The sequence below is a fragment of the Desmodus rotundus genome, chromosome 10, assembly GCF_022682495.2.
Source record: "Desmodus rotundus isolate HL8 chromosome 10, HLdesRot8A.1, whole genome shotgun sequence".
NCBI lineage: Eukaryota > Metazoa > Chordata > Mammalia > Chiroptera > Phyllostomidae > Desmodus > Desmodus rotundus.
Genome location: NC_071396.1, coordinates 74,943,907 through 74,957,345, shown reverse-complemented (window position 1 = coordinate 74,957,345; position 13,439 = coordinate 74,943,907). Strand labels below are relative to the sequence as shown.

Genomic DNA, 13,439 nt, shown 5'->3' with positions numbered 1-13,439 from the left:
AGACAATCCTCAGAAGAGAGTGGGCAAAAAAAGTGGATTGGTTACTTTCTTTAGGGAATGGCAGGGGTCTGTTAGGCAGATCATATGATTCTTGATTGGTTTAATATTCTGTTTCTGGGAGAGCCAAAACTGTTTTGATGACTTGGGGCTAAGCCTAAGCCACTGAATTTTTGGTCTGCCTTCCTGTTTTTATAGAATTTAAGGATTTTAACCTGCAAGTCTGAGTTTGAGAGATTTTTTTCCCCTAAAAAGTTGTGCTTGTAACCTTCGGTTTTTCACATAGACAGTTATATTCACAGAATCTCTTTTTCATTGTATATATTTTTTCTATGCCTGTATATACTGTTTTGTAGCTTTTGTTTTTTTTCTTAATGTATTATGGGCATCTTTTTTTTTTTTTTTTTACCATTTTACCTCATTCTTTTTAAATCTGCATTAGATTTCATTCCTTAACAGTTCACATTATGGACATTTTGGTGGTTTCTACTTTATTCCTGCAAAAAAAAAAAAAAAAGGTCCTATAAGAAGTATACTTGAAAAAAAAAAAGTCCTGTAGGAAATACATCTTTACCCACTTATGTGATTTACATCTAGGATAAAGTCTACATCTAGGATATAGTTTTCATAGCTATAGGACTTAACCTGCATTGCCAAATTTCCCTCCCAAGTGGTTGTATCTTCTTATTCTTGGAGCAGGTGTTTGAGAAAGCTCCTTTACTCAAACCCGTTGAAATTCTGTGTTTTAAGTAGCTCAGAAGCTTTTTGTTTTACCTGTAATGTCAGAACTAAATTAAGTCTGACTTATTTTACTTTACAGATTACTGGAAACAGTGTTTAGGACAAACTGTAGTTACTCAGGTGGCTAAAACTTGATAAAACTTTCTCAAATTATTGTAAGTGCTGCACTTTTTGTTTATTTTTGAGCCTTAGTAGTGTTCTTGGATTTTTCATCCCTGATTTTTAAAAGGTTAGTTTTTCACCCTTGGAGTTAAAATTTGTCAGTGTTAGGTAGAAAATAAGCTATTTTTTTCCCCTCCAGTAATCTGAAGTGATACAGATCTGTAACATTTAATAGTTTCTTTGTGTTTTGTTTTCTTAAAGAGAAACACCACCAAATCATTCTTGGCCTAAGTGTAATTCCCATTTGGAAATAACAATCCCAAAAGACTTGAAATTAAAAGAAGCAGAGAAAGCTGATGAAAAACAGTTGATCATAGTAAGTATACAGCTTGACCTTTTTGGTGAAGTGTTGTCATAAGTATTCTATTTATGCATTATTAAAGAATGAATTCATATCTTTTTTTCTTTTTGACAAAATAAATCTTCACTATAGCAATATTCCTGATAATCATATCAAATTTCCCCCCAACTCCCAAGTAGTGAGTCTATCATAACAAATAATAAAAATTCAAATTGAAATACTTAGTTTTATTTATAACATTGATTACTTTATATTTGTTACTTTAAGTATGTCATTTGATCTGTCTTTTAGTAGTTGGTTTAAATATTAAAATAACATGGATCTTAAAATGATTTTAAATATCTATTTTAATAGACATTATAATTTTAAAACTACATTTTACGGTAAGATAAATCAGTAGTTAATTTGAAATAGAACAGAGGTACTTTACAATTTGGTTACAAGGTGGAAAATAGAGGAAGATGTTTTCATTGATTAAAAATCTAACTTGAATGAGTGAACACAATATGAAAAAAATGAAGAAACCCAAAATAATAGGGACATTTAATGTAGTTTCTGTCAACATAATAGGATTTTGGGGGACAGGATGATTGATTCTAAGTTTAATGTGGGAGAACAACCTTGCAAGAATTGTCTAGAAATTTTTGAGAAGGATTACTGAGGGAAAGACTTGTTTTATCCAATTTAATAATGTTTCTGTTGTCAACTTAGTATGATAGTGAAAAAGGATTAGACAAGTAGAACTAGGACTGCACTGTCCAATGTAGTAGCCACATCTGGCCTTGAGAATTTGAAATGTAGCTCATCAGAATTGGAATATGTTGTAAGTATAAATATAAATACTGCATTTCAAAGATGGGTAAAAAGAAAGAATGTAAAGTAAATCACTAATAAGTTTTAAAAATATTTAATACATAATAAAATTATAATATTTGGAATATGTTTTGTTAAAAACATAAAATTAATTTTACTTTCCTTTTGCATCCTTTAATGGGGCTACTAGAAGATTTAAAATTACATTTGTGGATCACATTTCTATTGGGTAGTGCAGGTCAGGAGATGATGATGGTGGTAGTGGTGATGATGATAATGATAACAGCTAAGGCTTTTTAAATATATTTTTCATTGTACTCCACTCATATTAAGTTAAGCCACATTTTGAAAGCATGAGATTAATACTACTATTATATCCCATTGATCAACGAGGAAATTGGGGCAGAAGTGCTTACTCACTACTGTGAAAACTAAGTGGATGAGTGAATTAAGTGGATGAGTGAATAAACAAAATGCAGGTTATACACATGACAGAATATTATTCAGCCTTAGGGAGGAAGGAAATTCTGACACATGGTACAACACGGTTGAACCTCGAGGATAATTAGTGAAATAAGCCAGTCACAAAGACAAAGACTGTGTGATTCCACTTCTGTGAGGTACCTGGAGTAGTCAAATTCATAGAGACAGAAAGACCAGAACACATTCACTGAATGCAGGGGGAGGATAGCCGACAGGGCAAGTTTGTGCGGAACTGTGCATGTCAGAGGCCTTGGAGCGCTTTCACTGGGGACACTCCTTTTCGTTGTCTTTCTGAGGGAGGTCTTCAAGGACCAGGTGGTTACCTGGAGCTGGGTAGGAATGGGGATTGGGGAACTATTTAATGGGTATGGAGTTTCAGTTTTGCAAAATGAAAAGAATTTTGGAGATTGGTTGTACAACACTGTAAATATACTTAACATTACTGAACTGTACACTTAAAAAAGTGGTGACATGGTAAATGTTATGTTGTATGTGTATCTTAACCACAATTACAAATTGTTTTTTCTGCCTGAAATAATTTTGCAGGTAACTAATTTTTTAAATAGTTCGAGTCATTTAGAATTAACTTCCTTTTAGTTTTATACACAGTGTTTTATTTACCATTTGATTCTCTTTGCTACTTGACCCTAGTTCTAAGGCACTGGAGATACTATTATCTTAGATTCTATTTTATTTTTTTCAGTAATTAGTTCAAATAGCACCACAGTTTCAGAGCAGAAGATAAAAAGGATTTTTAAAAAATTTTATTCTTAAAGTTAGATCATTTTGCTGAAATTTTCTTGTTGAATAAGGCCAAGAATAGAAAACATTTTGTGAACACTTACTGTTCCACAGTGCAAGCATGAATTAATGGAGAATAGGTGATTGTAGTCAGTCTGTGGTGTGTATTTAATATAAAGATTTAATTTTAACTTTTCTCAAGATTTTCAGGTGACATCAAAATACTGTTTTTAATATCTAAAAAATGAGAATAAAATCATTAAAGAGAACAGATTTTTAAGGTATTAAAAAGTGTGTACAACACTGTTTTCTCTAAACTTTAGCAATATAAATATTGAAGAAAAAAATACTCATTTGTAGAGTATTTTGCTATTTGGGGGATTTAGGACTAAGATTGTAGTTTGTGTTAAAGATACTTCTCAGTTCCTTTTAGTTGTTATTAAATGCCGTGCAGTGAGTGATCAGATTACTAAAGTGGAAACAGTTCGTGATAAAATTGCACACAGATTTCAAAGATTAACATTTCATTTTTGTAATCAACATTGTATGTTATTTCTTATAGATTAAATACTTCTCACTTTATTTTTACACCATAGCTTTAGAGGCTAATGTCCTAGAATTATTCTTTTCGGAGAAAAAAGCCCCTTCTGTTTGTTTTTTATAAATAGGATGCGGGACAGAAAAGATTTGGAGCAGTTTCCTGTAATGTTTGTGGCATGCTTTATACAGCTTCAAATCCAGAAGACGAAACACAGCATCTGCTCTTCCACAACCAGTTTATAAGTGCTGTAAAATATGTGGTAAGTGCAATTCATGATTTCTAAAATGCAAGATTTTAAAGAGATGAACTGCCAAATTTAAGTCATTGAATTATGTCTGTTTTTAGGAAATGGCAATATTATACAAACCCCTTATATATTTGGGGCTTATTTTAAAACAAAGCTAAATATAAAAACCAGCTAATTTATTCTGTCTGGTTTATGTTGTGGGATTTTTTATTTAAGTTATATTTTTAAGGTAGTTAATGTATCTCTTCTAACAAGTCATGCTATTCAACTTGAGGATTTTTTTAAGTTTCTTTTGATTTTAATAATTATTAGCTATTAATCTGTTTATTATTATATGACTTGACACAACTTTTTATTTGGGGATTGATAGTGCTATATATTATACCAAATAGATGATTTGGGGATTTCCTTTACCTTCTCTTTTTTGCTATCATGAGAGGCTTTCTTTATAAAATTTAAAAAGAAGGTTAAGACCTCAGAATTTACAGTATACTAAAAAAAAAAATCCCACAAAGTAAATATGTTCTAGTATATATTTTTAATGTATGTACACTTGAGGCATAATAGTAATTACTTACTTTTTTTTCAGTAGATAGCTGTTTTAAACAATTTGGATCATTTTAGATATTTTATGAAAATAGTATTTAATGTAATTGCTGTTTACCTGTATCTGAAATGGAATCTATTTTTATTCCATACGTGTTACCTTCAGTACTGTACACTCACATTAATAAGACCTCCAGGATATCTGAACTGAGAACACCAATTCATTTCATGTAGGCCTTTTTATATGTGTATAGGCACCAGATGTTGGATTATTTAAAGATCTTTATTGACTTCAGTTAAATTTGTATCCTTACCTTTGGTTGAAGGATTCATATTCATTGTTTCATTTATCCAGATACTTTTTCCCAAGATAGGTGGGGTTTTCTTTTTATGGTTCCTTACTGTGGTGATCCTTTATATTCCTTATTCCATCTACCTTTTCCACACACACTCCTTCCTACCACTTAACTAAATAAAATATAAGGTGTGCGAACGTAGAATGTTTATAGCTTAGATATGGATTTATTATTTGAAATTTATATTTTTCCAATTTGTCTATATTAATATCCTTACAACTTGAAAAGAAAAATATTTCTGTCAGGTAGCTAAATTATAGAATACTTCAGGTATAAAAACTATTTCAGTTTTGTTTTGGTTTTTTTTTGCATATGTGAATCTGCTAGAACTTATTTTAAATGAGTTTTGCTTAATTTACATTATTTGATTCTTGTCATCAGTTTCCTAAAATTATAAAAGATTATGCTTAAAAGGCTTATTCTTCATCGTAAGGGAATTTCTTGATTTCTAACAGAAACATTAAAGAAATCAAGTAGGAAATATGTACTCTGCCCTCCACAATACCAAGGGAAATTGGTTTATGGAACAAGGTGAAGTCATCTCCTTCTAAACAAATTCTAGGTCTTGTAAACTATGAAGCGATGTAGCAATTTAGGGAAAACTGATTTGTGCCCCACTTTTCCCCCTCCTCCCCCTTCTCCCTTGATGGGACAGAGCTATAGGTTATTTTATTTATTTTTGAAATAAGCTCAAGAGAAGGAATTGAGTTTAGCCATTGGACATCCTTTGCTACCATCAGGGTCATTCTTTTCACTTTTTTCAAATGTAGGTATACACAGAGTCTAAGGTAGAAACTCCTCCAAAACAGTGTAGCATTCTTTCTTAGTGTATGGAAAGAGAATAAAAACATACTCATATTAAAGATGTTCTGCTGTGATCACAGCTCTGGATTTTAGGTTGTGACATTAAATATTTATTGGGTACCTAGTATTGTGTTTTAGCATTGTGTCTTTTCCTCCCTTTTTTGTTAAGGTATAATTGAATATTAAGCACTCTTAAGTGTTTGACAAACTAAATTTTTTTAATGCCAGTTGTATTTTATGTTTGTTTTTTGGAGAGTAGCACATAGAAAATAAGTCATTTGGTGCTCTGGCTTTAATTCATTTCAACTGGAGTGTTCAGGGACCTGAAATGAAGTTTTGTTCTACTTAAGACTATATAAAAAGAGACTAAATTAGAACAAATAGTTTTACTTTTAAAGTTATAATCAAACATCCTTTAGAAAATAAGTTAAGTAGCTTTTCCTTAGGGTAAAAATTTTCCCTTACATATGGTAAATGTTTATGACAGGTAAAAATGGCTAAAGACCTGTTTTCAAAAGATTAAAATAATATTTAAATTATATAGTATTAGTAGAAATTAATATCCAGGAAACCCATTTTTGGTTGACTAAAATATATTTTTCTTTTCCTTATCCTTTTTGGTCTGGGATAAGGGAGGCTCTTTCTCTCTTCTTCGTTGTATTCCATTTGCCTCATTGACATAATTTCCTCACCCGAGGATATTTTTTCATTACTTTTTAGAGAGAGAGAAAGGGGGAGAGAGAGAGAGAAACATCTATTGGGTTGCCTTCTCCTACCCTCACCAGGGATTAAACCTGAAACCTGGGTATATGCCATGTCTGGGAACCCAGCCCCGGACCCTTCTGTCTACAAAATGATTCTCCAACTAACTGAGCCATACCTGCTAGGGCTTTTCCAGAAATACATTTTATTTGAATTACTAGAAACTGTTTAGGAAGGAGCCTCTTAATACTTCAGGGGGACCTGGACTCTGGTTTATACCTGAGAACACATCAGTTTCCCTTTATGAACTAAGGTGCTGTTTCCTAAAGGTGCGAAGAGAAAGCAGAAGAAATTCCCCTTAGATCATTGAATTATACTGCCAGGCCAGGAACTTATCCAGAACTCAGCTTTATTTTGAGCTTTTAGTAATACAGAAGAGGAATAATGTTTGGGTTCTTTGCAGAGAAACTCCTAACTTAATCCTTTTTTCTCTGTTCTTATCTTTTTTGAATTAACATCTAACTGATGCTCTGTGGAGGTGGAGGCCCCTACTCTTACGGTATATGATATGCCCTTGCCTTCAAGTTTAGGAACAAAGCCTGAAAGAAATGAGAAGTTAACAATAAAATACTTAAGAAACTATTAAAGCAATAAGTCAGTATTAACTATTTAGATAAAATGTAAATTAGCTTTGCAATTTAGAAGTGATAATTACTTTGCTAGAACAGTGATGAGAGGGGAGCTTTTTTCCATGGCTAAAGAGGAATTAAGATTTGATTTCTTTTTTAAGTTGTTTATAAGGAGGTCATCTATGGTTAGTAGCATAGTATAACTAATGAGAAAGCTTAACATCATTGTTAGGAATAATGAGTAGATCTTTTTTACTGAATTACAGATTTTTGTAGGTTATAACACTAGAAAATTGCATCAAATCAGATTGTGATATTTTTATTTTGAATGCCAGGTGGACTTTATTCTTTCTGTTCTTTTAGATGTTGAGGGATTTTGAGCATTGTGAATCAGACAGTTAACTTTAAATAATGTTGAAATAATATTTTGGTGTTGTGTAGGGAGGAAAATGTTTCAGTGGTATATAGGGAGAGTAGTACAAACTGTGTGTAGTGCTGAATTATGGCATTGGTGGAAATGGGGAAAAATTTATAACAAGGAAAACTTTGAAGAAAGATTTGATAGATCCCTGATGGCCCACAGAGCTGTACTATCCAGTACAGTGGCACTAAGCCTAAAATTAAAAATGCTATTCCTCAGTTACACTAGCCAGTGCTCAGGCTACCCTATTAGCATAGATGTAGAACATTTGTTTTGTCACAGAGAGTTCTGTTGGACAGTGCTGCTGCAGAAAGCTGAGTCAAGGAAACCATGACCAGTAACACCTGCTTAAACCTTTAATTTCTCTCATGTGAAATTTGAATACATGTAAATTTACTTCTGAATACTTTTTCTGTCTTCCTTTGGAAGATGATTAGCAAAAAGAGAAAACTGGGTATTAGAGAAAAGCAAAGTAAATAGTAGAGCAGCAATAGAAATTTTAATGTGTTGGAAATGGGAACGAATCTAAAGCAAAATAGCCCTGGCCCTTAGAACTGTACTTTGTTATCACTGGGGAATAGGGAGCAGGTAGGAGGACTCAGAGCCAGGTTAGAGAATTTGGTCTGAGTTTCCCTGCTTAAAGGCAAGGCTATGATACCCCGTTGAAAATAGAGAAATAGTCTTTAGAAATGGGTAGGAATTACATAAAATTACCAAATATTTTATGTCTCGTTTGTGTTTCTGTCTTCCCTGACTCTGATTTTTCATTTCTCTAATTCATTGTGTCTTAGAGACTTAGAATATTATGATATATAAATATAGGATGGGACCAGCACTTTAAATCTTAGAAAGTAATTTTGCTTTGGAGTGGGAGGGTATATAGTGGAGGAAAAATGCCTTTAGAATAAATGTTACTTGCAGCAAAGTTTTACATTTTTAAAAAGACTTCACAAACTCTGGGGAAGGAAAATCTGTAACATATCTAGTGGCAAATAAAAACTTCTGTCTGTTCTTTCTCTACTTCCCTATACTCAATACCTCAAGCTGGAAACTTCAGAATAATCTTTTAGTTTTCTCTTTACATGTTCCTTATACTCATTACATTAGTCAAACTCACCTTCAAAGTGGAATTCAAGTCCTCCCATTTTTGTCATGTTCACTGCTACTACTCTGAGCCAAACTGCCATCATTTCTTACCTGGACTACTCATGTAATGCTTTCCTAACTGGTCTCCCAGCGTCCCTGTTTCCCTGCAGTCCTTCTCCATAGTATCCACAGCAGTCTTAAAAACTTAAATTAGATTATGTCCTTTACTTAAAATTCTCCAGTGAACTCTCATCATACACAGGTTAAAATCCTGGGTATTTATTTACTGTGGCATCCACCTTCATGTACTTCACCTTCTCTAATCTCATCTTCTTACACTCTTCGTACTTAATATACTCCATTAATATAGCTTTTGCTTCTGTTCTTAAACCACTCCAACCACATGCCATTTTTAGTGTATTTGTACTTAACTTTACCTTTTCCTGGGGTGTTCTCTCAGATCTTCACACCCTTGCTCTCTGTATTCAGATGGATCTTACTGTCGTAGAGATTCCCTCCTTCACTGCCCAGTACTACTCATTCCCACCCCCACATCCCTACTTACTGTGTTAGTTTTATTTTTCTATATCATTTATCACACTCTGGAAATTTGTTGTATGTACAATATTTCCCACTAAAGTAGAAGCGTTGTTGAAGCAGAGTTGTTTTGTTTTGTTTTAATCTGTTTCGCACGTTAAAGAGCTCCTGCCAGTGAGCAGTAGGGGCTCAACAAGTACATTGAATCATTTCTTATTTAAAATTTTACTATTTTCAGAGAGAGGAGAAGGGAGGGAGACAGAGAGGGAGAAAAACATCTATTGGTTGCCTCTCGCATGCAACTACAAACCTGGCACACAACCCAGGCATGTGCCCCAACTGGAAATTGAACTGGCAACCTTTGGATTGTTCTTCATTTAGAAAAATAGAAAATAACTCTTTCTAAGATGTAAGAGGTTTATTATATGTCATTTTATACTAGTAGTTTTTCTTTAGTTTGTATTTAACATTTTCTGTAAGATACCGTTTCCTTTGTATATGAAAGTAATGTTTCTAATCCTGGTACAGGATGTTCAGCTTCATGAGTTTTAGTTTCTCTACTGAAATCCTTGTTTTTACCTAGTATGATCATCTTGTCCTTTAAATCTTTTATACACATTTATAATAGAAATTGTAAAGCTTTCCTGCTACTTAAACATCTGAGTGATCGTGGGACCTGTTTCTGTTAACTTGTTTCCTCTTGATTTTTGGATCGTAATAATCCTGTTTCTGTCCATGGTTTCATTGAAGTTCTTTTTTTTAATAGACATTATATTTTAGAGCAGTTTTAGGTTTATAGTGAAAAGTACAGAGTTCCCATAAACCCCTGGTCCCCATATATATGCTCAATGTCTTGCACTAGAGTGGTGCATTTGTTACAGCTGATCAACCTACATTATTATATCATTGTTACTCAAATGTCCATAGCTTATATTAGTGTTTACTCATGGTGTTGTACATTCCATGTATATAATTCCATAGGTTTTGAGAAATGTGTCATGTAAAATAGTTTCATTGCCCTAAAAATCCTCTTTTCCATCTTTTCATCCTTGCCTCTTCCCAGCTTCTGGCACCATTGATCTTTTGCTGTCTCCATAGTTTTGCTTTTTCCGGAATGTCATAAAGTAGGAATTACACAGTATGTAGTCGTTTCGGATTGATATCTTTCACTTAATAGTGCATTTAAAGTTACTCCTTGTCTTTTTATGGCTTGATAGCTCTTTTTTTAAGGCTAATTAATATTTCATTGCCTGGATATATCAAAGTCTATTAATCTAGTCACCTACTGAAGAACATTGTGGTTGTGTCCAAGTTTTGGCAATTATGAATAAAGCTGCTATAAATATCCACATGCGAGTTTTTGTGTGGACATGTTTTTAACTCGGGTGCCCAGCCTGGGCTGCATGAGGCCTAGGATGGCTATGAATGCAGCCCAACACAAAATCGTAAATTTACTTAAAACATTACTTAGTTTTATTACTAAGTTTTATAACTTAGATATGTACATTTTCTATATTAGTGATCACAAACTTGAGACCTGCTTGACAATTTTAAAAGATTATCAAAAGGGCTGCTGCATAATGAGGGTTATTATGTGAGGATAATTTTGCTTATCTGTTGTGGCAGGTATCACAAAAATTAATGCATGGATCTTTTTTTTCTCATCAGTTTCATTACTGTTTGTGTGTTTAATGTGTGGCCTAAAACAACTTCTTCCACTGTGGCCCAGAGATGCCAAAAGATTGGACACCTCTGTTTTAATTACTTTTTGTAAATGCCAAGGAGTGTGATTAAAGGAACGTATGTTAGTTTTGTATGTATGCCAACGAGTGTGATTGCTTTAGTTTTGTAAGAAACTGACAAACTTTTTCCAAAGTGGCTGTATCCTTTTGCATTCCCTTTAGCAATGAATGAAATTTCTTGCTGTTCCATATCTTTGTCAGCATTTGGTGTTGTCATTGTTCTGGGTTTTGGTCATTCTAAGAGGTGTGTAGTGCTATCTTGTTGTTTTAATTTGCAGTTCCCTGGTGATGTGTCATGGAGCATCTTTTTATTTATTTATTTATTTATTTATTTACTTTCATTGTATTTTATTGATTATGCTATTACAGTTGTCCTGATTTTCCCCCCTTTGCTCCCCTCCCCCTAGCACCTACCACTACCTCAGGCAATCTCCCTACCATTGTACATGTTCAGGGGTCATGCCTGTAAGTGTTTTGACTACTCTATTTCCTGTACTGTAATTTACATCCCCGTGGTTATTCAGTAACTACCTATTTGCATTTCTTAATCCTCTCACCTTTTCACCCATTATTCTCCTCTCCCTCCCATCTGGCAACCTTCTGTCACCTCTTTTCTCTTGCTTTTAAGAGTCTCTCTTTATCTTTAACCTTAGACCTTTTAATAATGGCATGTCTTGGAGTGGGCCTCTTTGCATCCATCATAATTGGGGCTCTGTGCTCTCTGGACTTGCTTGTCTATTTGTTTCACCAAATTAGGGAAGTTTTCTTTCACTGTTTTTTTCAGATAGAGTTCCAGTTTCTTGCTATATCTCTTCTCCTTTTGGCACCCCTATGACGCGAATGTTGGACCTCTTGAAGTCGTCCCAGAGGCTGCTGCTATATTATCCTTACATTTTTTGGCTTCTTTTTTCTGCTTCTTGTTCTGATTGATTGTTTTTTGCTTCCTGATGTTCCAAATCATTGGTTTGATTCTCAGCTTCATCCATTCTGTTTTTTCCCTGTCAATTGTTCTTTATTTCAATTAGTGTATTCTTTATTTCTTACTGGGTCTTTTTTATGCTGCTGACATCCTCACTAAGTTCCTTGAGAAGCTATAGAAACAGTGTTTTGAACTCCACATCTGACAGATCGCTTATCTCCATTTCATTTAGCTCTGTTTCTGGAGTTTTGATCTGTTTTTCAATTGGGCCATGTTTCTTTCTCTCCTCATTTTGGCAGCCTCCCTGTGTTTGTTTCTACGTATTAGGTAGAGCTGCTTTGACTCTGTGTCCAGTAGTATGGCCTTATGCAGTAGGTGTCTTGTGGGGTCCACTGGCACAGCCTCGCCTATCACTCAAGCTACGTACTTCAGGTGCGCCATTTGTGTGGGCTGAATACACCCTTCTCTTGTAGTTGAGCCTTGTTTGGCTGTTGGCAGATCAGTGGGAGGGATTTACCCAGGCCACTCAGCTGCAAGGACTGGCTGTGACCACTGACCACCAGTCTCCACCGTCTGTGAAGGATCTGCTGTGTAGGGGCCGGTTGGTGGTGCTCCAGTGTGGTCTGTGTGGTCCACCGAGTGTCTTGGCCCTGGGGTTTCCGTGGTGGTACTGGCCAAAGTTAGCTCCGACCTGTGTTTTTCCCAGGGCCATTGTGCCTGAGCTGTAAAGCAATCTGAGATGGCTGCTGCTTGTGCTGGGCTTGGAGATACCCAGGTGAAGCCAAGCTATGAATCTAGGCTGGCTGCTGCTAGGGCTTAGTGAAGCCAACTGTTCCTTGTTTTGATAGGATTTAGGAGCCAAGACTAGCCATTCTTATGGAAAAACAGCTTGGGTGGGCCCATAAGTTAGGTGGGTGGAACCTCTAGATCTCCAAGGTGGGTCACACAATGTTAGCTAGGTTGATGGAGTCTCAGATGTGGCACCAGCCTACTGGCTCTGTGGTGGGGAGGGCTCAGAAAAGGGACAATGGCCTCTGCTGTCCCTAATGCTAGACACTTCAGTCTTCCCTGTGTACCACTGGTGCCCTTCAAGCTGCCACCATGTTGCTTGAGCTCAGTGGGAGCGAGTCTGAGTAGGTGAGTCTGTGTGTGGGTTCCCTAAGAGAAACTGCTTAGGGCTCCAGCAGCCTCCTCCACCAGCTCAACCCCCACTGGTTTTCACAGCTAGAAGTTGTGGGCACTTACCTTCCTGGCACTGGAATCCTGGACTAGGGAGCCTGGTGTGGGTCTAGGAGTCCTCACTCCGGAGATACTTCTCTCAAATTTTTATCCATGTGGGTGTGAGGCCAGTCCATTCCATGTCCGTGTTCCACCTACCAGTCTGGTTGGATGTGGTTTCTTCAATTCTGTAGTTGTCAGACCTCCATTCAAATCGATTTCTGACGTTCCTGAGTGATGGTTGTTCTTTATTGTAGTTGTAATTTTGATGTGGTTGTGCAAAGAGGCGAGCCATGTCTGCCTGCGTTGCCATCTTGACTGGAAGCTTATGTGGAGCATCTTTTAACATGCTTATTTGCCAATTGTATATCATTTTTTGAGAGGTGTACGTTTGGGTTTTGGGGTCATTTTTTTAATGGGCTGATTGTTAATTTTTCTGTTGTTGAATTTTCA

At 35.3% G+C, this 13,439-nt stretch overlaps 1 protein-coding gene across 6 annotated transcripts in view; it reads left to right on the top strand.

Annotated features, from left to right (window-relative positions):
- ESCO1 (establishment of sister chromatid cohesion N-acetyltransferase 1) overlaps positions 1–13,439 on the top strand; it is a 66,347-nt gene that overhangs the window by 29,632 nt on the left and 23,276 nt on the right. For all 6 annotated transcript variants that reach the window (XR_006653959.2, XM_024580684.4, XM_024580686.4 and 3 more), the window contains 2 exons: positions 1,102–1,216; positions 3,907–4,038. Coding sequence is in view for 5 of the 6 variants with exons in the window: in XM_024580684.4 (XP_024436452.1) it covers positions 1,102–1,216; positions 3,907–4,038 (247 nt within the window). In the remaining variant the exon portion in view is untranslated. The remainder of the gene's footprint in view (positions 1–1,101; positions 1,217–3,906; positions 4,039–13,439) is intronic.